This window comes from Tursiops truncatus, chromosome 5, assembly GCF_011762595.2.
Source record: "Tursiops truncatus isolate mTurTru1 chromosome 5, mTurTru1.mat.Y, whole genome shotgun sequence".
In the NCBI taxonomy this organism is placed as follows: domain Eukaryota; kingdom Metazoa; phylum Chordata; class Mammalia; order Artiodactyla; family Delphinidae; genus Tursiops; species Tursiops truncatus.
In genome coordinates this window covers 36,486,173-36,514,151 of record NC_047038.1, presented here as the reverse complement: position 1 = coordinate 36,514,151, position 27,979 = coordinate 36,486,173, and the positions used below count along the sequence as shown (strand labels likewise).

At 49.0% G+C, this 27,979-nt stretch overlaps 1 protein-coding gene across 2 annotated transcripts in view; it reads left to right on the top strand.

Annotated features, from left to right (window-relative positions):
• STK32B (serine/threonine kinase 32B) overlaps positions 1–26,495 on the top strand; it is a 342,731-nt gene extending 316,236 nt beyond the window's left edge. For both annotated transcript variants that reach the window (XM_019928052.3, XM_019928051.3), the window contains 5 exons: positions 361–477; positions 2,604–2,729; positions 5,232–5,363; positions 7,395–7,459; positions 24,598–26,495. In XM_019928052.3, the coding sequence (XP_019783611.1) occupies positions 361–477; positions 2,604–2,729; positions 5,232–5,363; positions 7,395–7,459; positions 24,598–24,736 (579 nt within the window). In that variant the 3' untranslated portion in view covers positions 24,737–26,495. The remainder of the gene's footprint in view (positions 1–360; positions 478–2,603; positions 2,730–5,231; positions 5,364–7,394; positions 7,460–24,597) is intronic.
• The last annotated feature ends 1,484 nt before the right edge of the window (positions 26,496–27,979 follow it).

The following is a 27,979-nucleotide window of genomic DNA, read 5'->3' as shown; positions in this document are numbered from 1 at the left end:
ATTGGAGTCTAATTGCGTTACAATGTTGTGCTAGTTTCTACTGTACAGCAAAGTGAATCAGCTATACATACATATATATCCCCTCATTTTTGGATTTCCTTCCCATTTAGGTCACCACAGAGCACTGAGTAGAGTTCCCTGTGTTATACAGTAGGTTCTCATTAGTTATCTATTTAATACATGGTATCAATAATGTATATATGTCAATCCCAATCTCCTAATTCATCCCACCCCCCCCAAACTCCCACTCCATCCCTCCCCCTCCCCCTCCCTCTTGGCAACCACAAGTGTGTTCTCTATGTCTGTTTTAACCACGTGGGGTCTCTCTCTCTGATGCCACCTGTTGTCCTTTGGTTGCAGAGGCCATATGAAATCCACTCGGCCACCCCCATCGATGAGATCCTCAACATCTTCAAGGTGGAGCGTGTCCACTACTCCTCCACGTGGTGCAAGGGCATGGTTGCCCTGCTGAAGAAGGTAAGGGGGCAGCCCCCAGCCCACCTAGCCAGGGAGCTGGGCACTCAATGCAGTAACAGGCAGACCAGCAGATTAAGGAATGAGAAAACGAATGGCGGGACAGTGGTGGAAATAATAAAGTCAGCGGTGCTCTAATGCCTCGTAGTAAACACTCTCACCATCCCGCAGCAAGATCACAAAGCCGCTGGACAGGGTGGCTTTTAGTCACGTCTGTGACAACAAAGCCCACAGGCTCTTTTCACTCCACAACAAGCTTCTAGTAGTTAGAAATATTTAATGCATATAGCTCTTGAAAAATTTTACAAATCATCTTTTAACTCACTGACCTTTAAGACATTGGGCGTCTCCTGACTTTTCCTGGGAACTAGTAGTTGCTAGTAGAATAAAGCAGTGGTTCTCCAAGGTGGTTCCTGGACCAGCATCCCCCGGGAACTTGTTGGAAATGCGGATTCTCAGGCTCCACTCGCAGACCTGCTGAATCAGAAATGGTGGGGCAGGCCCTGTTGTTTGTGTTCCGATAAGCTCGAGTTCAGCATGGGCAGTGGGTCGTGGCGCCCTCCTTCTGAGGCTGGCATTCAGCTAAACTCACTCGGAATCCTCCGAGACACAGAGTCGAGCCTTGCATGTGGTCAGTGCCAGTCACCTTTAATGAAGGAATTATGATGACGGCAGCCAGCACTGGTTGGGGGAATGTTATATGGGGGCTCTGCTCGTTTAGTCCTTACATGCCCTGTGAGAGGAGTCGTGTTAGTGCCCCCATAGTAGAGATGGGAAAACTGAGGCTCGGGAAAGCAGATCATTCGCTCACTGCCACAGGGCTGTTAGAGGCAGAGGAGGATTTAAATCCAAGCTCTCTGAACTCCAGATGTCAGCTCTTAATCCCTCCAAACTCTGTAGATGACTTAGGGAATTACTCATTAGTTAAATTGCTTTAGGGGAGATTCACCCCCTGGGTTTTAGACATCAGTGGTCCTTAACCAACTGCTGATTGGAATCACCTGGAAGCTCTACCCACCTGCCAACACCTCCACCTCCCACCCACTCATGGAGTCAGAGAACTAACTGCTGCCCTAAACGGTGGCCACCCCCTTCCACCGCCGCCCTGCCCTGGGCATTGAAGCAGCATCTCTGTTTAAATCTGTACCCGTCATTCTGGGGACAGTTCCTAGAGAGAGGCCACCGTGATCAGCAGGTGAGACCCTGCCAGGTGCCCCTCCCATGGTGTGACTGTAGCCCACTCGCTGCAGTGGCAGGTGGGAGCCGACTGGCGGGGGGTCCTGATTCCAGCTCCCACCTGCCAGCAGCTGGGGGTGGCATCCTGCCTCGGTGTGTCCCAGGTCCTCATCCATCCCCTATGGGTCTCATCTGAATCATGAGCCAGAAGTGGAAGAGTTACCATTATCCTTCCTACTTTCGGAGGAGGAAACATGCACAACACAGTCAGCAGCTCAGCCGGGGCCACGCTGCTACCGAGTGGCCCTCCCAGGGCTGGGCCCCGTCTTTCATTTTTAGCGTCAGTGTCCTTGCACCAGATAAGCTAGTGTTTTGAAAGCTGAAAACCCCTCTGGATGCAAGGTAATGTACGGCTATTTTTTTTCTTTTACTGCATCACCCCTTATTAGCAGAAACTCCATTTGAAGGGAAGCTAAAAGTTGACCCCTTGGCTACAAATGAGGCCATTCCATCAGACTGCAGAGGTCACCTCATAGCTGTCCAGGGAGAAATTTTATTATGCTTTTGTGCATCCCATTACCAAGCTGAAAGTCCTAAAAGAAGGTGGCTAATTCTTTTTTATTTTTAATTGGAAGCCTCTGCAGACCTCATTGAGAGGTGGCATGTCACAGGGTGAGAGTTCCCAAGGGGAGCAGGGCGGGCGAAAATCTAGTCCCTGTCCAAAGAGTCCATTGCTGGATGACCTTCCAGCAGCCTGACCCCTCAGTTCCTCTCTGGCTATAAAGAGATGAGTGTAGGTGATGCTTCCAACACAGCAGCCCAAACAGGGCAGGACACTCATGGAACGCAGAAAGCGGGGCACCTTCCTTTTCCCAAGACTCCGCCTTCGGATTCCCCCACAAACCTCGGTGGGGTGCACTGCCCAAGCGAGCACATTTGCCCTTTGCCTGCAGCTCCTGACCAAGGACCCCAAGAGCCGCCTGTCCAGCCTCGGTGACGTCCAGAGCGCACCCTACTTGGCCGACATGAACTGGGACGCGGTGTGGGAGAAGGCCCTGATGCCCGGCTTCGTACCCAATGTGAGTGAGGTCCTGTTCGACGGCATCCCGCCCTGTGCAGGGTGCCCCACCTGGGCAGGCAGGAAGACGCCAGAAGCTGTCCAGTGGGGGCCCTGCTGGCCACCGTCACCTGAGCACCAGAGGAATCACGTTTCACTGAGATTCAGGGTGGATTTGTGCCTGATTTCCGAGGTCCACACGCAGATGCCTGCAGTTGTCCCCTCTGGCCACACTGTTCCTTAGCTCCATACCTGTGAACACATTACTTCCTCTTCCAGGAGTGCCTTTCTTGTCCACTTGGAAATCTCCTCCCCCTCCTTCCAGACTCAGCGTAAAACGCAGCAAGTGGTCCACTGGAGGGTCTTGGTAACTGCCTTCTGGATAAGGAGGAAACTCAGTCATTGCCTCCTCTGGGACGTTTTCCCAGCCAGCCTCTGCATCCCCTTACCTGGAGTGGATCTCACCCTCCCTGGTTCCCCACTGGACAGGTGCCTAGGTCTGCGTTAGCGGTCAATAACGTTCTGTCGCGTGCATCCGCCATTGCCCGAGAGCTTCAGAGGGTGGGTTGGCTGACCTTCGCCTAAGAGAGATCCCAGAGCAATGGGTGACCCCAGAAGCTGCTAGAAGACCTCGATATGTGCTTGTCACATGAGTATGGATCGGTTAATGATAACAGCCAATAGGGTTAAGCGTGTTCTAAAGCTTCACGTACATTATGTCACGTAAGCTTCACAACAGGGAAGGGGGCCCTGTTAGTAGTCTCAGCTTAAGTGAATAGTCTCAGGTTAAGCAAACTGCCCACGACTACTCAGTGAGAAATTGGCAAAGCCAGGGCTTCACCTCAGGCAGTCTGGCTCCAGAGCCTCCATTGAAGGAAGGGAGGGAGGGAGGGAGGGAGGGAGGGAAGATAGATCAGGCCAGGAAAGACTTGGGCCTGGAATCTGACCTGCTCACTGGGAGAGGAAGAGTGGTGGGGGACAGATGTACCACCAAGGGAAGGGGACTATTAGTGGAGCCATAGCAGTTGGCGGTGTGAGGATCCCGGCAGGGGCAGGTGGGGGAGAGCTGTCAGTACAGACAAGCCCAGCGGGGACTGTTCCGCTGGGACCTCTCTCCAGGATGGAGAAGGGAAAGGGAAAAGAACATAGTACTGCTCCCCAGCCTCACAAGTTCGGAGCACTTACCCTCATTTTACAGTTATGGAAACAGGGCCAGAGAGGTTGAGGGACTTGCTAGTGAGTGGAAAAGCCAGGCCTTGCCCCAGTTCTATCTGCAAAGCCCTGGTTCCTCCTCCTGCCCCGGCCATGGCAGGGCACTGGCTGACATCGAGGGGTGAGGCAGCCTGGCCAAGGCAAGTTTGATGGCAGGTAGCAAGACCCTCGCTTATAAGTTGGGGTTTAAGGCCGGGGCTCCCATGGGAGGCGGCTGGGACTGCAGGGCAGCGGAGGGAGTGGTCAGTCACTGCAGGCCTGCCATGGATCAGGAAGGACCCATTCTAGACGATTTGCAAGCACTATCTCAGTTAATCCTCATCAACCCATGAGCCTGCTGCATTTTACACAGATGAGGAAACTGAGGCAGAGAGAGGTTATATGTCTCCCTCAAAGACACGCAGGTGAAAGGTGAGGCTGTACGACTCAGTGGCAAGGCTGGCAGCCCCCGCCCCATTGTGCATGGTCCCTCCCCTCCCTAGCCCCCATCCAATCAGGAACAGGGACACCTACTCAAGGACTCACTTCTCACTTGGCCCTACATGAAGAACTTTATTAACTTGTTTAATCTTGCATGAGGGAGGAATGCTTATCCAGACTTTACAGATAGTGAACTGAGTCCCAAAGAAGTTCAAGGTCAGAAAGCAGCAGAACTGGGTTGTTGTTTTTTCTGAGCACCTTCAGAGCCATTGATGTTATAACCACCAGCCTGTGCTGCCTGAGAGGGCCAGCATCCTGGGCTGGGTCTCAGGATGGAAAAGAGCCACCTGGGATAAGTCAGGGAGACCGATATTGCTCCTGACCAAAGTGGCAGGAGCCCAGCCTAGAGCAGAGCCAGGCCTGAGGGTCAGCTGGCTCTAGCTGCAGGAGAACAGGGAGCCAGGATGGGGAACTGGGTAGATTTTGGCCAGAAATGGTATTTTTAAATGGAATTGTTAAAAATAATGTTTATAGAAAAGGTAGTAATGACATGAGAAGGAGAGTATGAGAAAATAAGTGAAAAGAACAGACTGGAAAACTGAACTCAACCTCACGAAATGAACATACGTAAGGAGATCAAGGGAACCTGTGGATGTTAATAAGTGGGGTGTGCAAGGTGGGCGGGATTATGGGGATAAGTGAATGACGTGTGCAGCGAGGGTGTGTCACTGTTCATTATCAGGAAGAAAGTGTAACTGATGTATCCCATAGGAGTAGTTCATTGTTCCTTGTTGAATGAATGAATGATTGATTGAATGAATGGATGAATGAAAATACAATTCAATGGCACGGAACAAAGACAAACCGTGTTTTATTTTCCATTTCTTTTCAGAAAGGGAGACTGAACTGTGATCCCACATTTGAACTTGAAGAAATGATTCTTGAATCCAAACCACTTCACAAAAAGAAGAAGAGGTTGGCAAAGAACAGGTCCAAAGATGGCACAAAGGACAGCTGTCCTCTGGTGAGTGCCGTCTCAGGAGCAGACCCCAGGCAGAGAGGAATCCTCTACTCCAGTGAATATGGTTGAGCTGCTTCTTAGCCAGATGGGGGGCTTGTCACTTTGCCCCACCAAATACGTTCATTTGCAGTCAATAAAATGCCTCCATTGAACAAGTGGTCTTTCATAGCAGAACCCTGTGAAATCATCCCTGTAGAGGGACATATTCGTGCTCTCATCATTCACATTAGCACTGTTCCTAGCGCAGGAACCTCCGTATCTGTTAGCAAGAGCAGAAGAAATGATGCTGAGTGACACCAGTGCTGTTCCGAGTAGCCCCCAGCACCCTCTGCAGAGGTTTTGTACTGTGGAGGCACCCAGGGCCACACTCTGTGGGCCACTGCATTCATTTTCTAGGCTGCCAACACAAAGTATCACACACTTGGTGTCTTAAAACAACTGAAATGTGTTCACACAATTCTAGAGGCCAGAAGTTCAAAACCAGGTATTGACAGAGCTTTGCTCTCTCCAAAGGCTATGGGGAGGGCCCCTCCTTGCCTCTTGCAGCCTCTGGCGGTGGCCAGCAGCCCTTCACATCCCTTGGCTCGCGGCTCCATCACTTCCATCTCTCCCTCCGTCTTCACGTGGCGTTTTCCTCTCTGTGTCTTCACACGGCCCTCTTTTAGGGACACCCGTTGTTAAATGTAGAGCCCACCCCGCTCCAGGGTGACTTCAGCTTAACTAGTTCCATCTACAAAGACCCTGTTTCCAAATAAGCTCACATTCACCAGTCTGGGGGGTTAGGACTTCAACGTATCTTTTTAAAATATTATTTTTTATTGAAGTATGGTTGATTTACAATGTTGTGTTAATTTCTGCTGTACAGCAAAGTGATTCAGTTATATGCATATATACATTCTTTTTCATATTCTTTTCCATGATGGTTTATCACAGGATATTGAATATAGTTCCCTGTGCTATACAGTAGGACCTTGTTGCTTATCCATTCTATATATAATAGTTTGCATCTGCTAATCCCAAACTCCCACCCCCTCCTCCCCCTTGGCAACCACAAGTCTGTTCTCTATGTCTGTGAGTCTATTTCAGCTTTGTAGATAGGTTCATTTGTGTCATCTTTTAGATTCCACCTGTAAGTGATAACATACAGTATTTGTCTTTCTCTTTTGACTTACTTCACTTAGTATGATAATCTCCAGGTCCATCCACGTTGCTGCAAATGGCATTATTTCGTTCTTTTTCATGGCTGAGTAGTATTTCATTGTATATATACAAATCTTCTTTATCTATTCCACAACATACCTTTTTGGAGGACACAATTCAACCCACAACTGCCCCTTCCTCCATCAAAATATATTAAAAATTGTAGTGCATGATTACATTGGTAGGAAGATGAATATAACTTTCAAATTTAAAAATTCATTTTTTTCAGCTTATCTGAAAAGAAATTAAAACATCTTTGTAGCCCCTAAGAGTATCGTGGAGCCTAGGCCAGTGCCTGCAGAGCCTAATGCAGAAGTTGGCCTGGGAAGGGCTGGGTGTGTGTACGTAAGGGCACACAAGGGTGTGGGGTTCCTGCACAGGCATGCAGTGTACATTCTGCATCCAGGCAGCCTCTGAGACGTGTATTACAGAGCATCCGTGGGACGGGTGGTCCTGGGCACCTGTTCCTGAAGAGATTGAGCACCTTTGCACGATGGCCTTAAATCTCTCCCTCTCCCCACCATGCTTCTTAATTAGGACTAACGAACATTCAAGTGATCAGGAAACCAAGGTCATGATTTTCAATTCCTATTCCGTTTTAACATGGCTTTTAAATTGGATTTAATGGCTTCAAATGGAGAAAAGCATCTCTGTCTGCCAGCCCCCCTCCCCACCCCCGGTGGCACAGCCACCGCTACAATCAGGGCTGCTCCAGCCGCTTTGATTGTCCCCAGCCCCAAGCATCCGTGGCCCCATTTAGATCAGTCTCTGCTCGTCCTCACTCTCTGAATGATGCTTCATCACTTACAGTCCCCTCTCTGTGCTCTTTGACAGAATGGACACCTCCAGCAGTGCCTGGAGACAGTGCGGAAAGAATTCATCATATTCAACAGAGAGAAGTAAGTCCACCACCAGCATCTGCTGGGCAGAGCCCTTCCAAGGGCAGAAAGTCCCCCTGGGGGGATCGGGGTCCCTGGCCCCCCATGAAGCCAGCCACGACACTGGAAGGGAAGCAGCAGTTGGACGCCGTTGTTCTAATCCTGCCTCTGCCATGTGGCCTGAGCAAGGCACTAACTTCACCTCTCTGGGCCTCAGGGTGTTCATGTGAAGTGGGGTGGCCACAGGAGGACCAAGCCGGCACACAGGATGCTGGCGCAGAGGGGCAGGCCTACAGATGGTTACGTGCCCAAGCTCTGGAGCAAACTTGCCCGGGATCAAGTCCTGGCTCTTCCGCTGCCAGAGTGACCTAAGGCAAGTCACTTAACGTCACTGAGCCTCATTTTCAGCAGTGACAAAGTGGAAATCACTCCCTTGCAGTGTGTTTGTTGTAAGGTTAAATGAGGCTGTTCATACAATACCTGGCATGGTAGGAGTCCTCATGAAAAGGGTTACTATTATTGTTGTTGTTGTTATTGTCATTGTTCTTGTTATTATTTGATGGGGTGAGGTGGTGTGGACTGTGCTAGGACCCCAGCATCATTGGCTGGCAGGAGATAGGATGACGCTGAGTTGGGAGGGGCGAAGCTGGGGTCGGACCTGGCCGCATGACTGCCCTTACAGCAGTCAAGGAAGCAGAGGCTCAGGCTTGGTCCCAGCTGACGTTACTATCTGGGGGTTCATCCACCTGTGCCTGATGAGTCAGAGCAGAGGCTTGGGCAGCCGTGGGCTCATGCAGCAGGAGCTGAAGCCCTGTAGGCAGGACTGACAGCACATCAGCCCCATTTGGCCAACGCTCAACTAAGCCTTGGGCTTGCGGAGATGATGGGATGCGCTTCCCTACCTCCAGGAGGGCCAGATGGACACATGCCAGGCTGGCCCTTAGGCGTTCACCAGCGTTCCACCATTTTCAGCTTATAGCAGGTGACAGCAGCACTGGGGATGCATGATATGGAAAACGGCAGCCCAGGCGTGGCTCCGACAGCAGGTGCCAGGCTCAGCCTGGGTGTCAGGGAAGCTTCTGGAGCCAGCATGCCCGGCTGAGTCCTGACGGGCGAGGAGGGCAAGGCGTGGAGTTCCAGGAGTCAGGACAGTGCCCAGAGAACGAGACGGCCTGGCAGACACAGGGACCAGCGGCTGTTGAAGAAGTTTGTATTCCCTAAGCGTGCACGGAGGGTGGAGCAGCATGAGGTGAGGGCCCTGGGGCAGAGTTGTTTGGGTCGGGGGGGCAGGGCGGGGCCCCATTCCCAGTGGGCACTGGGGGAGGTGAAGGAGACTGCAGCCTGTCATTTATCGTGGTCAGCTAAAGCTCTAGGGCTGGTGGATGCCCAGGTTAGCCCAGACACACACACCAAGCTGGGCAGCAAGTCTCACCCACTGCGAGACTACGTCCTTGGTCCCAGCAGAACGGGAAGTGCCTCTGCAACACAGCGCGTCAGACTTGGGACGGGGCGGGGTGGGAGGGGGGGCAGTGCTGACGTGGTGAGCGGTTTCAGAGCTCATCACAATTTTCCTGTGGTCCTGCCTGCTCTGAGGCTCATGGTCCCTCCCAGCGGTAGACACCCAGTCCTGGGAACTTCCGCTCAAACCAGCTTGGGCAGTTTAGGCCAAAGTGATGGTGGGCTCCAGGCAACCTTGCCTCGGGTCCTTTATCAGTTCAGACATGTCTGAAGGGTCCTCAGAGAGTGCCTGGATGGCAAATGTGAGCCTGTGAAAAGGCAGAGGGGCGACGGACCTGAGCGGAGAGCAATCACATTGCGTATTGTGCCGCGTGCCAGAAGATGCTTCAATCTAGAATCCGAAGAATCCAAGTTGTTTCCCTTTAAAAGAAGATGAATATGAGATATCCGTCCTTGTGTTGTTAGGGGTTGCCTCTGGCTGCTTTTAGCAGAAAACTAACTATTTAGTGGCTTCGACCAATTAGGTGCTCTTTCTCACATGGAAAAGTGAATGGATAGGGCTTCCCTGGTGGCGCAGTGGTTGACCGTCCACCTGCCGATGCAGGGGACGCGGGTTCGTGCCCCGGTCCGGGAAGATCCCACATGCCGCGAAGCGGCTGGGCCCGTGAGCCATGGCCGCTGAGCCTGCGCATCCGGAGCCTGTGCTCCACAACGGGAGAGGCCACAACAGTGAGAGGCCCGCGTACCGCAAAAAAAAAAAAAAAAAAGAGTGAATGGATAGGGAAATGTAGTAGGATCGCCCAGCCGTGCTGAGAACCCCTTTGAGAGTTGTGGTCATGGATTTGAAGTGAGGCTGGCACCGTTAACAGAGGGAGAGTGGAAGTCATTTTCCAATGGAGGCTGCGGGGTCAAGGACCAGCATATGCAAAAGCAGGAGGCAGGAAAGAAGATGGCCCGTAAGGGGAGATGTGCATGGGTTTCACCGAGGTTCCTGCTCTTTCATCCCTGCCTCTCTGTTCACCTCAGGTGCTCCCCCGTGGCTCTGAGGCTATAGGCTACCTGTCAGAGCAGGTGTTCTGGGAGGAGTGCCTTTCCCCCAGCCTCTCCCCACCCACCATATAAAACTATCCAGGTGGACGGCTTGGTGTCTGGATGCTGTCTGAGCATCACGTCGACCCGTCCATGTCAGACCCCATCCCTGCTCCACAATGTACGTGGGAAGGGAGCCACACTGCATCTACCCATAACCCTCTCTGCTGTGGTTTCTCATCTACAAAAGTGCCTGTGAGAAGTCAATTCACGAGGCATGATCTGCCCCAAAGCAAGAGATTTCCTTTTAAACCAAGAAAAAAAAGTCGGCGCTATTCATCCTGCACTTCTTTCTGCAATCCTGTTTTTGAAGCACCTGCTGTGTTGGCGTTTGAGTAGCTGGAAAATTAAGTCAAGTACCTTCTTTCCGACCTCAGACATGTGGCCAGTGGGGTGACAGTAGGGGACGCCAAGACGCCGAGCCAGGCTTCCCTTCATGCTCCGCTGGGACCACGCTGCCCCTCGCTGCCTCCCTCCAGCAGTTCTGTTTCCTTTCATTCTCTGCACGCCCGGCTGTCAAAGTGCAACAGACTGGTCCTGCTCCATGTACCGTTGTTACAGGCCTTGTCTCTGCAGAAGGCTCTGTAAAGAAGAACCAGACGGAAGTGCCACAGTCACAGGGGGTCATGTCGGAATCTCCCGGGGGGTTGTTAGCGTTTAGAATTGCTGCATCTGTTACAGGTTGAACTGTGTCTCCCCCCACCGAAATAGATATGCTGAAGGTCTAGCCACCAGGACCTTAGAAGGCGACCTTATTTGGAAATAGTGTTGTTGCAGATATAATTAGTTGAGATGAGGTCATACTGGGGCAGGGGACCCTTGCCCGGTGTCCTAATATGACTGGTGTCCTAATAAGAAAAGAGACACAGACTCAGGGAGAAGACTGTGAAAATGGCGTCAGGGATTGGTGTGATCCATGTGCAGACCTAGGAAAGCCAAGGATGGCCCAGAGCCAACAGAAGCCAGGAGAGGGCCTGGAACAGATTCTCCCTCAAAGCCTCCAGAAGGAACAAACCCTGCCAACACCTTAGGTTCAGATTTCTGGCCTCCAGACTGTGAGATAGTACATTTCTGTTACTATAAGCCACCCAGCTGGTGGTACCGTGTTACAGCTCCCCAGCCCCGCGCCCGGGAAACCAACACGGCATACTTCTGAATCAGAAGCTGAGAGAATGGGCCTGGGGATCTGCACTGTACCTTGTTCTTCCAGTCGTTCTGATGAGAATTTCTGCAGGAGACCAGAGTGCCCACACCGTGCATCCTCCAGTTGGTTCTGGACTGAGTCATGAGAATTCCCCATCTAAAACTGTCTCCGAGGACAGAGGGAATGAAAAGTGCCCAATGAACTGAGAAGGTATCTTGAGACCAAACAACGAGGCAGTCAGCTCCATAAAGTACAGTTGTGAAGTTTATTGCGGGTAACTTACTTGCGGATTGGATGGGGCGTATGGCAGTCTGGAGGCATCGGCAGCTGCACTCCACACCTCCGAGGGACCATCACCATTTTATAGTTAACCTAGGGCATGGGGGTAAGTGCTTGGAGACGGGGATTGCATTCCTAAGTCAAGGCCTTATCTGATTTATGATGGGTGGGTGCCAGGAATATGTCAGCAAAGGTCTTTATCATTATTTGGAGACTACCTGGACCTCATGGTCATTAAACAATATCTATTAATTACAAATCCACTGACGACAGAGAAGAGATTTACTACACAGTACAGTCCTAGGTAGGGTCAGTGGAAGGACAGGAGGAAATGAACAGGCCCAAGATGGCGTCAGTTATGCTAACAGCCATACACACTGCAAACCTTCCAGCCCTCTTTCTCCTTTGCCCTGGATCATTCATCTGCAACTTCGAGCCCTCGTGGGTGGAAGAATACTGCTGAAGGCTCTAACCGCCCCAGCATAACTACCTACCTCTTGCATGGGCCAAGTATGCTTCCTCAACTAGAAAAAACTCTTGGACAGAGAAAAAGCTCCCCTCCCTCCGTGGGATGAGGAAGCTGTCATAGGCGTGAAGTGCCAAGGGGACACGGGCCGGGCATCTGCTGTGGCAGCTCCCATAGAAGGTTCTCATTCAGCCCTTTGACAGATATATTATAATCCTGACCTAAGACTTGGGGTCATGGAAGTGGATCTAGCAGGACCATGTCCTCAGGATGCTTGAAGCCTGCAGGGGAGATGGCGGGATGCAGACATTCTTAGGCCGCTGTGAAAACGTGGAGGAGATGCCCTAGGTCCGACCTCTCTGGACTTCAGTTTCTAAACAGAGAACAAGATTAAAATTAGCACTGCCTAATTTTCTGGAAATGCAGCTATTATTGGTTAATGGTCTCAGCTGGCAAAAGGCCACTGAGCCAGGTGGAGCATCTGCTTCCAGGGACTGGTCAGGGCTTTCAGGGCCTGGGCAGCTGAGCTTCCATTAGTTTGAGAAGTGCACTGTGGGGCTTGTCCTATTTTGGCCAAAGATCCGAGCAGGGGTGATTTTTCCAAAAGGTCTTTTCAATAGCATTTGACAAAGTTTTGCAGGATAAAAAGCCCCTGGTGCGAAAGGAGTTTGAGGAGGTGAATTTTCTATCTGCTTCCTCTCTTAAAGAAATAAAAACATTTAACAGCACATTTAAGCTACCTTTGGAGCCCTTGAAAACATTACATTTTAAACATCGAACACTGCACATGTTATGTTTAATAATATTATTAACAGTAACTGTACATGATTTTATGGTTTTAGATCCTGTTCCTTTAATCCAGGGCTTCTCAACCTCAGCTCTGTTGACACTTGATGACTATTGACCTCAATTCTTTGATGTGGGGACAGTCCTGTGCATTGTAGTATGTTTAGCAGAATCTGTGACCTTTATTCATTAGATATCAGTAGCACCTCCATAGCTGTGACGCCAGAAATGACCCCGGGCATTGCCACATGTTCCCTGGCAAACAGATCACCCCCAGTGGAGAACCATTGCTCTAATCCTTGCTCATCACATTTTCCTGAGGTACTTATTATTATTATTATTATTATTATTATTATTATTATTCCCAAGCTCTTGCAGCTCTTAATTGGAAGATGAAGGACTTGAACTCTCTTCTTCCATCCACTGGATTCTGGGCTCTTTCGAAAACTCAAATTTCATGAAAACTCGAAATCAAGCAATCCCACGGGAATCAGGGCCCTCTGTCCATTTCACTTGGTTCTCCATCAAAGGAAATTTCAGCCAGGTGGAAAAGGGTGACGGATACTGACATATCAATCTCAACCAATAAAAGATAGGAGCGTTGGTTTTCAGTCAGCCAAGGGAGACACGCAGACCCTGACAGATCGCCCCGAGTGTATACAAGCCCGTTGCCCCGAGCAGTAAAGCACGTGCTCTTACTGGTCTGCTCAGACTTAGCTCATTTAAAGACCCATCTTTACTTTCCCTTCAATCGGTTTTCTCTAGTAAAAAAGAGGTACCCTAATTTTTCTTTTTTTTCAAATTTTAAATGGCTTTATTAAAGGCTGTTAATATAAAGGTGCCCTAATTTGTTATGTGAATATTTACCGGCCTTACGTGAAATGAGGCTGTGTGTAAACTTGAAAATTATAAATAGGACCTAATGTTCTGTTTTAGAATAAATGATGGTGGTGGTGGTGGTGGTGGTGGTGGTGGTGGTGACATTCCCACCAACAGTGTAAGAGGGCTACCTTTTCTCCACACCCTCTCCAGCATTTGTTGTTTGTAGATTTTTTGATGATGTCCATTCTGACCGGTATGAGATGACATCTCATTGTAGTTTTGATTTGCATTTCTCTAATGATTAATGATGTTGAGCTCTGAGCACGTTTAAGGTAGGAAGTTGATGTTCGGTAGGTTAGGTATGTTAAATGCATTTTTGACTTTTAGGATATTTTCGACTTACAAGGGGTTTATTGGGATGTGTATATATATGTGTGTGTTTGTGTATGTATATATATATATGTAAGTGTATCTATGTTTATATGTGTGTGTATATATATATTAAAAAACACATACCTAAGTCCCATGGCTTAACCTACACAAATCGTGGCTCTAGGAGTCTAGAGAGGAAGATACCAGCATAAATGGTGAATTCTCTGAGACTACCATGGCTACAAGGGATGAAAACAAAAAGAAAACAGCTTCAGTGAAATGGAAACTTACTGCAGGACTCATGTAGCCACAGGAAGTGCTGGAATGCAATGTGATCCCAAAGTAACTGGGACGGGGGCCAGGAACCTTGCCTGAACTCACTCCTTCCTTCTTCCAGTGATTTGTTTTTCTCTGCACATCAAAGTCATTTTCTTTTACTGTAAACCAGTTCTTTCTACACACTGAGCTCCAGAGTCTCCCAGCTCTGCCACCAAACTCAAGAAAGTAGATAAAACAGGGAGTTGAGGAAAGTCAAGAAGGAGAATGCTTTCCTGATCTCAAATTCGAGTACCCCAGGGAATGACTCTGATTGGTCAGGTGCTAGTCCCTGGACCAATCAAATCTGGCCATTGGAGAACTCTGACTGGTGCTGATTGGGTCATGTGTCTGCCCTTAGGCCAATCAATAGCTGTGAGAGGGAGGTAAGATTTATAAAGTCACTAGAAAGGCAAAATGATGGTGGTCCACTCCACTTGGAAAGTAAGGACGATAGCGTAGGGTAAATGGAGCCCAGGAGAGGAAAGAATAGGGAGTGACAGATGTTGAGGTCTGGGGAAGGTTAATAAAGAAATGGCAGGTGGTCCCTCTTGGCTTTCTGTCTGACCTCCTCCCTTCCTCTGGGCAGGTAGAACGTGGTAACTGTACATGGATAGGACGGGGGAATAGGGGACAGGGAGAGCTGGCTGCCCAGGCATGGAAGTACCAGCCCCAAAGTGGACACCATTTCAGGTCCCTTGGCCGTCAAAGAGTTCATCTCAATCTGCAGCCCCAGGGTTTTCCCATGGTTACTCTCTGGCCCAGAATTGGACTGAGGCCATTATTCACCCACAGACCAGTGTCTGAATCTCCAGAACCCCTCTCTGAACCTAAAGAGGCCAAACTCCCTACAACAGCAAAGGTCTGTTTCCTGTTCATGGCAGGTTAGCTGGGGGGTGCTGCTGCCGTGTCACCATCCCCAGCATTCCAGGACGCAGACTGAAGGAGCATCTCTGGAACATGGCCGTGAGACTGACAGAGGGAAAGAGACTTCGGGAGGGTCTTGCATCGGCAATGCTCCAGCCTGATGGTAGCGTTTCTACTCACACTCATGGGCCAGAACTGGTCACATGGCCGAACCCAGCCCCAGAGGAGCCAGGAGGTGCAATCTTGCTACGTGCCGAGAGGGGCAAATCAGAATGTTTGGTGAACACCGTTAGTGGCTCCCTGTCCATCAGGCCCCCGACCCACAGAAGTGAGGACCCAGCAAGTCTCATCCTTAAGCCAGCTCAGACGTAAAAGGTCAGCCCCACCTCTAGATCTAGAGAGAAATCTACTAGTGCCATTGCATAGGGAGGAGCACTTAGCTGGGAAGGAGCCGGGGCTCCCCTCTGAAAAGCTGTGTGACCTACCGCCAGTTCCTCATCCTCTCTCATCCTTTTCTCACCCTCAGAATGGGTGCTGTTAATTCTTATCTGGAAGGGTGGGTGTAGGTATTAAATGAGGAGGTGCTGAGTGAGGATGAACTCATCGAATCTCAACCCCTATCACTCAGAAACCAGGGCTGCCATCCCTTCAATTTTCCCAGAGCTCATCCATTTGCAGAGGGGTATATAGAGAGGACGCTCAGTAAAATAATCCCCTACAATTTGCTATATCACACCCATGCCACAGCTGACGCCATCCTAAGAGTCCCTCAGATAGGTTTTGCTTCAGGCAAAGCCGATAAAATGGACAGAATTGTAATGCTTCTGGCCAAAGGCTGTTACTGAATTTGTGAGATAAGTATTGCATACAAGGTGGTCTTCCCAATAAGTGATGAGGTTTGAAAGCGGAACAGCCAGTTATACTGAGTTTTTACTTAAGGAAGAGACACCTCATGGGAGAGCAGAAACATGTATCGGTCAGAGTTGCAGAGGAAACACTCCAAGGATAATTTATTTTCAAAGGACACTTTACAAAGGTGTGGCTGTAAGGGCGTCATAGAAGCTTGTGCAGTGAACTGGGGCTTCGGAGAAGGCAAGGTGTTCCCACCCGGTGGGTGACAGAGAGGAGGAGAGGGAGGTCGTCCAGGGAGAAGGCTACCTTGATTGGAGCAGCAACCTTCCAATGTTCCCAGCAGCCCCAGGTGACAGTGCAGGAAAGGGGCTGGGGACCTGATGCCCAAACTTGACTGCCCTTACTCCTTCTGATTTCTGCCAGGGCTCCCCATGGGCCAAGCCCAGCTGGAAGCCCAAAGAGCTTGAGGGCTTTTGATACAATTCCTACAAGTCGGACTCCCAAGCTGGAGAGCAGGCGGGGAGTGGGGCAGGGTGGACCTGGGGGACGATGGAAGATGGATGATGGAGGTCCAGGGGGCTTCTAAGAATTGAAGGAGTGTCCCATGAGAGAGAAATTAGAATCAGCTGAATAATTCCAGGAAGCACAACAAAGGCCAACGGGGAGGAGCTCTCAGGCAGCAGATTTCTCAGTTGAAATTCTACATGAAGGAAAAGTTTCTAAGGATTTAAGCAGTTCCCACATGAAATGGGCTATCTTGAGAGGTGGGCAGTGGGGTTTGGGTTAAGACTGGCTGGCTCTCTGCTAGGGATGCTAGAGGCGGGATTCTTGCAGTGTACAAACAATTAGACCAGGTGACTGTTTGCTTTCTTCTCTTCAGTATCCACCCCCTGTCCCCAAACAGACAACCATTCTTCAATTTGGAGTGTTCCCTTTCAGAACTTTCTGGTAACTTCGACTCTGGTTTTTATTACCCATAGAGAAGCAGTGTACATAACAGCTACAAGCACAGCCTCTGGAATCAGACTGCCTGGTTTTGAATCCTGATCCATGCTAGCTTTGTGACCTTGGGCCTCACACTACTGCCTCAGTTTCCTCATCTGTAAACTGGGGTATTAAAACCTACTCCATATGAAGGATTGTTGTAAAGACCAGTGAGTTAACAGATGTTAAGCACTTAACAGCCCCCCTACACAATCAGTCAGCACTGCCCAAGTGTTTGCTAGTAATATTAATTTTGCACAGAATTATCAGACCAATACAGTACTGTATCAATTAAGTGCCATGTCAGACATCATTTTGCCTTAATTCTTTAACGAACTCTTACGCATACACACAAAATAACAACCTATCAACTCCCTTGGCCACAAGAGAAACAGCTCCATGCATGTTGACTCAGGCAAATTGTTGTCCACGAGGGCTGTGAGCTCGCCAGTTCTAATGGTCATCCAATTTTTGTCCAGCTAAGACATCCTTTTACTCCATTTAATTGGGACTGGCATCCTTCCCCCCTCGGTGTGTTGAGACAGAGCCTGCCAACCTGTGCAAACAGGCTGCTGATGAGGGGTGGAAACCTGGCTGGGCATTTATCCCTGCATTCACCCGCCCGGCCTTCCAACACACATTGACTGTGCACCAGCCCCAGGCTGGTCGCTGTGCCAGCTGCCGTGCAGCCACAGATGGCTTTCGGTGTCCCTTGCCCAGAGGAGGGGAGACCAGTAACCAGGCTGGAGACCCAGTTCCAGTTGCCATTTCCATGCCCAGCCTTCCCTGGTTTATAGGCCCCTCTGGACCCCACCATGACTTGTGGGGCTGGATTCCCTCCCCGTGAGCCTATTGTCCTGTTTCACCCATTTCTGGGTCCTGACTCTCAGCCACTCTGTGTGTACCCCCTTCCAGTACCCTCCTCTTCTCCAGGTCTTCAGCCTTGATCCCCCAGAACGAGGCCTGCAGAACCATCTGTGGGGGCCTCCTTGCTGGGAGACATTCATCAGAACTGTGGCAGGAAGTTAAGCTTTGCTTACTGATCCTCAGTTTCTCCATCTGTGAAATGGGGGTGTCCCCACACTGCCATCATCATCATAAAAATCGCTGCCCTTTATAAAGTGCCTGTTACAGGGCAGACGGATACTACGCGTTAGTTCATCTTCTCCTTTAAAGAGGTGGTGCTGTGGCCATATTACAGGTAAGGAAACAGGGGCTTCAGGAAGCTGGGTAAGTTCCCCCAGGCCCCTCAGCCAGTCACGGCAAAGGTGGGATCCTGACCCAATTCTGTACAGCTCCAAATCCTGCCTTCTCCCACCGTGCCACACTGTCACTCCACGATTCCACACAGTCCAGGAGACATATAACCCGTGAAATGACATGAATAGGTGTGACGGCGCTTGAAAGGTTTCCCATTTTTAAAGCACACAGCACAAAGGAAAGCTGGTCATCACCCTGGAACGGGAGGCCTAGGGTTTGATGCTGCAGATCAATGTTGGTACGAAACTGACTCCATCCTCGGGGTGTGAAATAGCTTGATTTGAAATTGTTTGATTGCTAACCGTTTTATTTTAGTCCTATGTAGTGCTTTGCCTTTGAAAAATGCCTCCAGCCCAAATTATTACAAATTTTAATGTGTTCTGTTCTTGTTAATCAAGGGTCTCCGCCACAGAGCACTTCCTTCTGGAATCTAATGCTTGAGTTTGGAACGTTGAGAGCATTCGCATCCATCACTCAGAATTCTGGTCACAAAGCTGACAGTTAATTTGATAAAGTGGCTGAGAAAATGAAATGTTCCTGCCATCATGGAGATAACTAGGCAATCTGCGTCCGTAGACTTGGGCTATGTCTAGTAAGATATGTAAAATCCTTTTTCGTTTCCTCCTGAATTATAGATAACTAGGCTCTGGGCTAGTCGTGGAAGTGAGCTCTCGGGGCCAACCGTATGGTTTCATATCATTGTCTTGGTTCGTGGGTTCCTACTTGAGCAAACTGAGACTTTCTAATTCCTTCAGAGTGTGGAAAAATCATTCCATGCTACCTTCCTTCCATATCCAGATCGAAAGGCATAAGAGTCAGTGGAAAGGGCAGGGGTCTTGGAGACAGACAGCCCTGGGTTTGAATGTAGCCTCCCAAAGTTACACGGCTAGTAAGTGGCAGACCCAGGGATAGAACCAGACAGTCTGGCTCCAAACCCAGGCCTTGAATGCCAAGCCATACTGCTTCCTTCCAGCAAAGACTTCATCCCAGTGAATGTTCACTGTTTGCTCTCTGTCCTGCTCCCCAGCCCCTTCAACTGTGAGCCTAGAACATAGAACCTGGCACACGGATAGTGCTGGTAAAAAGGATGAGTGGAAGGATAGCAATGTGAATGGGTGGGTGGGCATTGAGCAGATGGGAGGGTGGCAGTGATGAATGGAAATATGGGAGTAGATGGATGATTGGATGGGCAGAAGGGTGGTGGATGGATGGATAGACGGGTGGATGGATACTAGATGAACAGGTGATGTGAGGTAGCTGTGTGGGTGGATGGGTAAATAGGGGGTCTATGGGGGGAATCAATGGATGGGTGGATAGTGAATAGATGAAATGGATGGTAAGTGGATACTTGGATGATGAGTAGAAGGGAAGATGGAGGGATGTATTGATGGATGGATGGATAATGAATGGTTGAGGTAAATAGATAGGTATCTGTGTAGAGGTACATGTGTGAGTAGGTGAATAAGTAAGTGAGTAAGGGGAGGTCAGTTAGGTGAGTAGGGGTGGACAGGTGGGGGTGGGGTGGGACAGATGGACATATGGATGGATGATGGTTGGATGGATGGGGTAGATGAATAGGGTAAGCAAATGAATGAATATATGGATAGGCGGATAGAAAGTGAATGGGTGGGTGGATGGTGGCTGGATGCTAAGTGGTTGGTAGTAGGTGGGAATGCAGATGTAGTGGGAAGAATGCAGGCTTTGGAGCCTCCCAAAACTAGATTCGAATCCAGTTGTGTAAGCCTGTGGATGGATGGGTGGATGTCTAGAGAGGGGTCCATCCTTCTGGATTCTGCCTTCTCATCTCACACTGCACCTGGTGGTAAGTTGCGAGGCACATGACTCACACCTCATTTAGACACCACTCTAGGCCTCCAGTACCCATGGTCACAGTATTCTTATGAACACTTATGACCCTCCATAGAGGAGGGGAGACTTGAAACAGCTGGTTCTACTCTTTTTTTAAAAAAATATTTTATTCCTTTATTTTGGCTGTGTTGGGTCTTCGTTGCTGTGCGCAGGCTTTCTCTAGTTGAGGTGAGCGGGGGCTACTCTTCATTGCGGTGTGTGGGCTTCTTACTGCGGTGGCTTCTCTTGTTGCAGAGCACGGGCTCTAGGCGCACAGGCTTCAGTAGTTGTGGCTCATGGGCTTAGTTGCTTCACGGCATGTGGGATCTTCCCGGACTAGAGTTTGAACCCGTGTCCCCTGCATTGGCAGGTGGATTCTTAACCGCTGCGCCACCAGGGAAGCCCCTGGTTCTACTCTTTGAAATAGCTCTGGCCAGAAGGAGGAGCTGAAGTGGCTGAAACTATCCAGCTCCAGAAAGAACTCTGGTCCACCATGCAGTATTGTTTTTACTTTCCGTGACTTACCTCACTGGTGTCCCTTCATTTCAAATCTCCTCCCTCCCTCCCTCCAGCTTCACACATTCCAGACCAATCCTTAAAGCCCAGCTCAAAGGCTGCCTCCTGCAGGAAGCCTCCTTGATCTACACAAGATTTCAGAATCCATCTCTTCCTCATCAGGGCTGTCTCATCCCTTTGCTCCACTCTTTATTATGCAGTCTTTGAAGCTTTATTTTGCGTTATAATCAGGGAAGTTCAGAAATCTAGAGATAGTAATGCTTTCTATGCTATGTTTAGGCATTTAAAAGAAAATCTTAATGGCATTCATCTTTATCTTGCAATTTACCCAGAGAATTGTGGGGCTTCACAGATTGTGAACCAAACAGCAATGTCCTACTTTGGAAGTAAAAGCATTTCCCTTTCACTCTCATAGATTTCTTAGTCACTTGAGTGTTCCCTAGTTCCGATCTGATTTTCTCTCCAGAGGTGTCTGAGAGTCTCTGAATGTAGGAGAGGGAATAAAGGGCCAGGGGAGCAAGATTGCCAGGCAATCCCAGCGTTGCTGAGGAAGTCTGACCACCTCCCTTCCTCATCCTAGGCTCTCCCCTCCCTGCTCACTTTGGCCTCTAGATCCAGTGCCTCTGGGCCTCTGGGCCCTGAGCCCTCCTCCACTAGGATGATGTATTTTATCCTGACTACCTTTCCCAGTTGTCCTATCTGGAGGGCTGCAAGCCTCAGAGGCAGAGGCACTGGGCACCTGGTCCTAGTCCCTGCAAGTAGACAAAGGACAGGAGGTTGGGCTTCCCTGGTGGCGCAGTGGTTGAGAGTCCGCCTGCCGATGCAGGGGACACGGGTTCGTGTCCCGGTCCGGGAAGATCCCACATGCCGCGGAGCGGCTGGGCCCGTGAGCCATGGCCACTGAGCCTGCACGTCCGGAGCCTGTGCTCCGCAACGGGGAGAGGCCACAACAGCGAGAGGCCTGCGTACCGAAAAAAAAAAAAAAAAAAAAAGGACAGGAGGCAGTAGCTCCAAGTTCACTGTCTTATAAACGACTTTGTTGCTGCTGGTATTTCACATTGCCTGAAGGACTTGCTCAAATACTGGCATGGTTCCAAACACTAGGCATCTCTGCCAAACACACACAAACACACACACAGCATTCCCACCATGCACACACATATACAAGGCATCCCTACCTTGTGCACACACACAACACACATACGCACACATGACATCCCCACCATACACACACACACAACTGTGATCCATCCGAGGCCACGGGCTGTGTTGTATTCATCCAAGGATCACCCACAGTGCCCTGCACGTGACAAGTACATACAGATGTTTGTTGGGTGAAACAACTCTTTCATTTAAATCAGGCAATAGGTCTGCCTCTGTTTGACAGAACATACTAATGTACAAGGTACATTTCAGCTGAAACCTGTGTCTTTCCAAACAAGGTAGAACTGTAGTTATATTATTTCCAGCCCTGTACTAGATATTTCACACACATTCTCTCTGGTTCCCCTTAGCCACCTGCCAAGGGAGTGATGTAGTCCCCAGTGATAGGAAAACTGAGGCTCAGAAGATAAGCAGCTTGACCCTTTGATCCAAGTGGCTGATGTTGAGATCCAGGGTTTGAGCTGAGTTCTTCCCTATTCTCAAACTTCTCGCTGCTTCCTTAAATGTCTTGGTTTCATTTTTTGCCTGCACGGTCCACACGGAGTGACAGATGTGGGGTAGTGCATGAACCTGCAATTGAAGATCAGAAAGAGAAGTGTGTTGACGTCTTCAATCATGTGGAAGGTGACCAGGTGACCAGCTGTTAGGAGATGCAGTGTACATAGTCCTGCTTCCTCAATGTAAATTGGTGTAGCCATTATGGAAAACAGTATGGAGGTTCCTTAAAAACCTAAAAATGGGGGCTTCCCTGGTGGCGCAGTGGTTGAGAGCCCGCCTGCCGATGCAGGGGACACGGGTTCGTGCCCCGGTCCGGGAAGATCCCACATCCCACGGAGCAGCTGGGCCCGTGGGCCATGGCCGCTGAGCCTGTGCATCCGGAGCCTGTGCTCTGCAACGGGAGAAGCCAGAACAGTGAGAGGCCCGCGTACCGCAAAAAAAAAAAACTAAAAATGGTGTTGCTATGTGATACAGCAATCCCACTCCTGGGCATATATCTGGGGAAAACTCTAGTTCGAAAAGATACACGCACCCCCATGTTTGTGCAGCACTATTAACAATAGCCAAGACATGGAAGCAACCTAAATGTCCATCAACAGATGAATGGATAAAGAAGTTGTGGTACATATATACAATGGAATATTACTCAGCCATAAAAAAGAATGAAATAATACCATTTGCAACAACATGGATGAACCTAGAGACTATCATACTTAGTGAAGTAAGTCAGAGAAAGACAAATACCGTATGATATCACTTATATGCAAAATCTAAAATATGATACAGGGGCTTCCCTGGTGGTGTAGTGGTTGGGAGTCCGCCTGCCAATGCAGGGGACGTGGGTTCAAGCCCTGGTCCAGGAAGATCCCACATACTGCAGAGCAACTAAGCCTGTGCGCCGCAACTACTGAGCCTGCGCTCTAGAGCCCGCGAGCCACAACTACTGAAGCCCGTGCGCCTAGAGCCCGTGCTCCGCAACGAGAGAAGCCACCGCAATGAGAAGTCCATGCACCGCAATGAAGAGTAGCCCCCGCTTGCCGCAACTAGAGAAAGCCCACGCACAGCAACGAAGACCCAACGCAGCCAAAAATAAATAAATTAAATAAATAAAATTTTTAAAAATATATGATACAAATGAACTAATTTACAAAACAGAGACAGGCCCACAGACCTAGAAGACAAATTTATGGTTACCAAAGCGTGAAGGGAGGGAGGAGGAATAAACTAGGAGTTTGGGATTAGCAGTTGTAAACTACTATAAATAAAATAAACAACAAGGTCCTACTGTATAGCACAGGGAACTATATTCCATATCCTGTAATAAACCATAATGGAAAAGAATATGTAAAGAGTAGATAGGTAGATGGTTAGATAGAGATATATATAGATATAGAGCTGAGTCACTGCTGTACACCTGAAACTAACACAACATTGTAAGTCAACTATACTTCAAGAAAAAAAATTTTTTTAACATCTTTATTGGAGTATAATTGCTTTACAATGGTGTGTTAGTTTCTGCTTTATAACAAAGTGAATCAGTTATACATATACATATGTTCCCATCTCTCTTCCCTCTTGCGTCTCCCTCCCTCCCACCCTCCCTATCCCACCCCTCCAGGTGGTCACAAAGCACAGAGCTGATCTCCCTGTGCTATGCGGCTGCTTCCCACTAGCTATCTACCTTATGTTTGGTAGTGTATATATGTCCATACCACTCTCTTGCTTTGTCACAGCTTACCCTTCCCCCTCCCCATATCCTCAAGTCCATTCTCTAGTAGGTCTGTGTCTTTATTCCTGTCTTACCCCTAGGTTCTTCATGACATTTTTTTCCCTTAAATTCTATATATATGTGTTAGCATAAAAAAAAATTGTGCTCCCTTAACACAGTTTGTCATAGAGTGGTTTGTAAGTCTGGGTGCTCATCTGTTCAGATATTTCTTTGTGGGACAATTTGATCACTGTCCCTCTTCCCCATCAGGTGATAAGCTTGATGAGGACAGAGAACCTAACTGCTTTGCTCGCCAGGGTTTCCTCTGCTCCCTGGCATGGTGACTGGTCCATCAGTGGGCATTCACTACACATACATGCGCGAATAATGTGTGGGACACGCCCCTTTACCTACTGTGTGAACTTAGGCAAATTATGTACATGATCTCCTGTGGACTTCACAAGGAGCCGTGATGTAGGTATTACTATCTCCATTTTACAGATAGAGAAACCAAGGTTCTGGGTGTTGAGTAACTTCAGATCCACACCTGAGCTGGGTGTGGATCCCAGCCTGCCAGGCTCCAGACACAGCATTCTCGCCCCCTCAGGGGTTGTGCTTCCCCAGGCCAGCGCGACATGCAGGCTCCTCGGTCGCCCTGCTTCCCCAGCCGTGTCCCTGGACATCCCCCGCTCCACATCACTAACTTGGGTCTCTGCTGTGCTTGTCTGCAGGCTGAGGAAGCAGCAAGGGCAGAGCGGCCAGCTCTTGGACACAGAAGGCCGAGCCGGGAGCCAGGCCCAGAGCAAGCTCCAGGACGGGTGTAACAACAACATCCTGGCTCACGCCTGCTCCCGCAGTTGCAGCAGCTAAGCCACCACCTGTGGCTTCCAGCGGGACTGCACACACCTCTGCCCTGCCCACCAAAAGCCCCTCTCTGTGCCACGATGGTCCCTGCCTCACCTCTAATAACATCAGAAGCAGAGAAGGAACCCTGGGCTCGGAGCTGGGGAGCCTGGGTTCTGGTCCCAGCTGCCCGGCTGATACCTGCTTGACTGTGGACAAGCCTTGCCCTTTCTGTGCCTCAGTTTTCCTCATCTGCCAAAGGGGTTAAACAGCTCTCTGCCCCACCTCTACTTACAAGGTTATTCAAAGAATCCAATTGGGTAGCGGACATGCAAAACCTTTATAAAGTTGTTCACGTGGGCAAAATAAAACCTTAATATTTGAAGTGCACTCCCCTCCCCCAAAGCAATTAGACCAACACAACTTTTCAATTCGGTCCATCCTGACTCTTAAGACAGTACTTTCGAAAATGCAGCCCTCAAACATCTGATGTGTTAGCCCAGCCTATGGAAACACCATTCCCGAATCCTGGAGCTAAGCCAGAAGTGTCTTCTTTTGCCTTCTCTGTCAGGCCAGTCTTTCTGACCTTCTAAGATGGCTCTCCACCATCTCCACCTTTAATTTCAGTAGGTCTCCACTCCCACCCCACCCCTGGTGCTGGGATGGCCCGTAGATGCCCATTCAGAAGGTCGTCACTGACCGTCAGTCTCTCCTATAGAGTATCAGCAGAGTTCCTCCCAAAACCCAGTCCCACAGCAGAACTCTGAGTCGCCGTCCCCTTCCAAGTTTTCTTTCCTGAAAAGGGGTTATGTCATCTCATCGGCATTGTCTTAAAGAGGGTCTCCAACTGCCATCCAGGAGGCTGCTCCACCTGATAAATTAGGAAGCACAGGTGGTTAGAAAGTGTAGGAGGACGGTGGGCTCACACAAAGAGCAAACTACTTTATGGTCTGTTCAGGGAGCACTTTGTCTTTGAAGTGGGAGATGCTGTAGCATAGGGGATACAGCTTGGACTTGGAACAAGGACTGTGTCCAGAATCCAGCCCTGCTGTTTACTAACCAGAAGACCTCAGGCAAATCACGTAATCCCTTGAGTGTCAGTTTCCTCGTTTTAAAACGAGGATAATAAAACTAACCCTTGGGTTAAAAAAAGATCCTGTGTGTGATATACCCAGCACACAGTACTCTGTGAATGGTAGCCGGTTTGGGTCTGCATTATCATCAGCATCATTTAAAGAAACTTTCCTGTTTCATTCATTTGGCAGTCAGTTCTCTGTAGAAACAAGCCTGGTGTTTAAGATTCTTTGAACTTTTCATCCTGGAGTCTCTGATATCTGTACATTCCTCTGAAAGTTCAATTGTGTTTTTATTTTGCATCCAACTTTCACTTTTTACCTCATAAATCAATCCTTGGGACTGTCAATGCCATCTCTTAGATTTCTTAAGAGACATTTTAATGTATTATGTGGTTTTATATTTTTATTTGAAAAAAGGAAAGAAATGATTATTGTTTTCCTCCTTCAAACCCAGGCTATTTCTAGATGGTGTTGCCCACGTGTCCACTTGTCTTGCACACTTTTCATTCGTTGATTCCCGTTGGCACCATCCTGTCCCCTCCAGGAAATAACGGGGCTGCTTCTCTCTTCACTGTGACCCTGGCAGCACTTAGGGCCCCTCACTGGGTTGAGTTCATGAATTAGGGGCGGGAGCTGGAAGTAGCTCAAGATGCTGGATTTCCTGGCTCTGTTCAAGTTAGCCTTGTTCGTTGTTCAGAATAAACTATTTCTTGGCCATTCCTTCCTACAACTTTGTTCTTATTCAGGGTTGGGTTGGATGGGCAATGTCCCCTCAAAGACAAGTTTAATGAGGAACATAGAGACTGGGGGCGGGGAGGTGGGAAGGATTTCAAGTCAGTGATGTGTTTACTTTGCCCACAGAATAAAACCAAACTTGGCAATTCAAGGCTCAATCAGCTTGATCACAATTCATGTTATCATCATCACCATCATCAGCAGCATCATCATCATCACCATCATCATCATCACCATCACCATCACCATAATCATCACCATCATCATCACCATCATCACCATCATCAGCATCATCATCATCACCATCACCATCATCATCACCATCATCACCATCATCATCAGCATCATCATCATCACCATCACCATCATCACCATCATCATCATCACCATCATCATCATAACCATCATCATCACCATAATCATCACCATCATCATCATCACCATCACCATCATCATCACCATCATCACCATCAGCAGCAGCATCATCATCATCACCATAATCATCACCATCATCATCATCACCATCACCATCATCATCACCATCATCACCATCAGCAGCAGCATCATCATCACCATCATCATCACCATCATCCTCATCACCATCATCATCATAACCATCATCATCACCATCATAACCATCATCATTGCCATCTTATCATTATTTAAAAAAATACAGAAGATTCTCCACCTAAAGAAAAACACTCTTAAAATCTCAAATTACTGCTCAAACCTTTATATAGCACACACATGGATGCAAATGAACAGTAACTGCTCTACTGTACAGATTCTAACTTAACTTGCTGCCTCCCTGCTTTTGCCCACCCTGCCTTCCCTACCCAGGATGCCTTTCAACTCCCATCTCTACGTGTTAAAATACGTGCCTCTCATGGGCCAATTCCACCTTTCCCATGATGCCTTCTGGGTCTCATGGCAACCCTAACCCAAGCCAGTGTAATCTCCTCCACACACCCTCTCACGCATTTTCTGTGACTTTCTTGCAGCTCTGATTGCTGCCAACTGCACAACAGCGTTACTTTCACCCATGGTTCATCCTCAAGCTCCTATGAGAGGTCTGATTCTTGTGCCTATCTCCTCTCACCCTCCATCTTCCGGTCCTAACAGCGCCTGTTTCACAGGAGGTAATCAATAATTTGGAATGAATGAGATAAATGCAAGCCCAACACAAACTCTCCAAGTGGGTGAAGCTTGCTTTTTGGCAGCCTCCTGTCTGGTCCCACTGCCACCTCCCTTGCTTTTTTTTTTCTCTCTTGGTCCCAGTGGTTTCCCAGAGGCTGCCTCCCCCTGAACCACCAATGAGGTACCCAGTCCCCACCCCCAATCCCCTTAAGAGCATATCTCCTCAGTCTCAAGTTCCAAATGAGTCTTCCCTTCTCCCTCATCCAAACCCCCATTCCCAGAGTACAGAGCCCCAGGCCAGTTGTTGGGAAAGCAGTCCGAT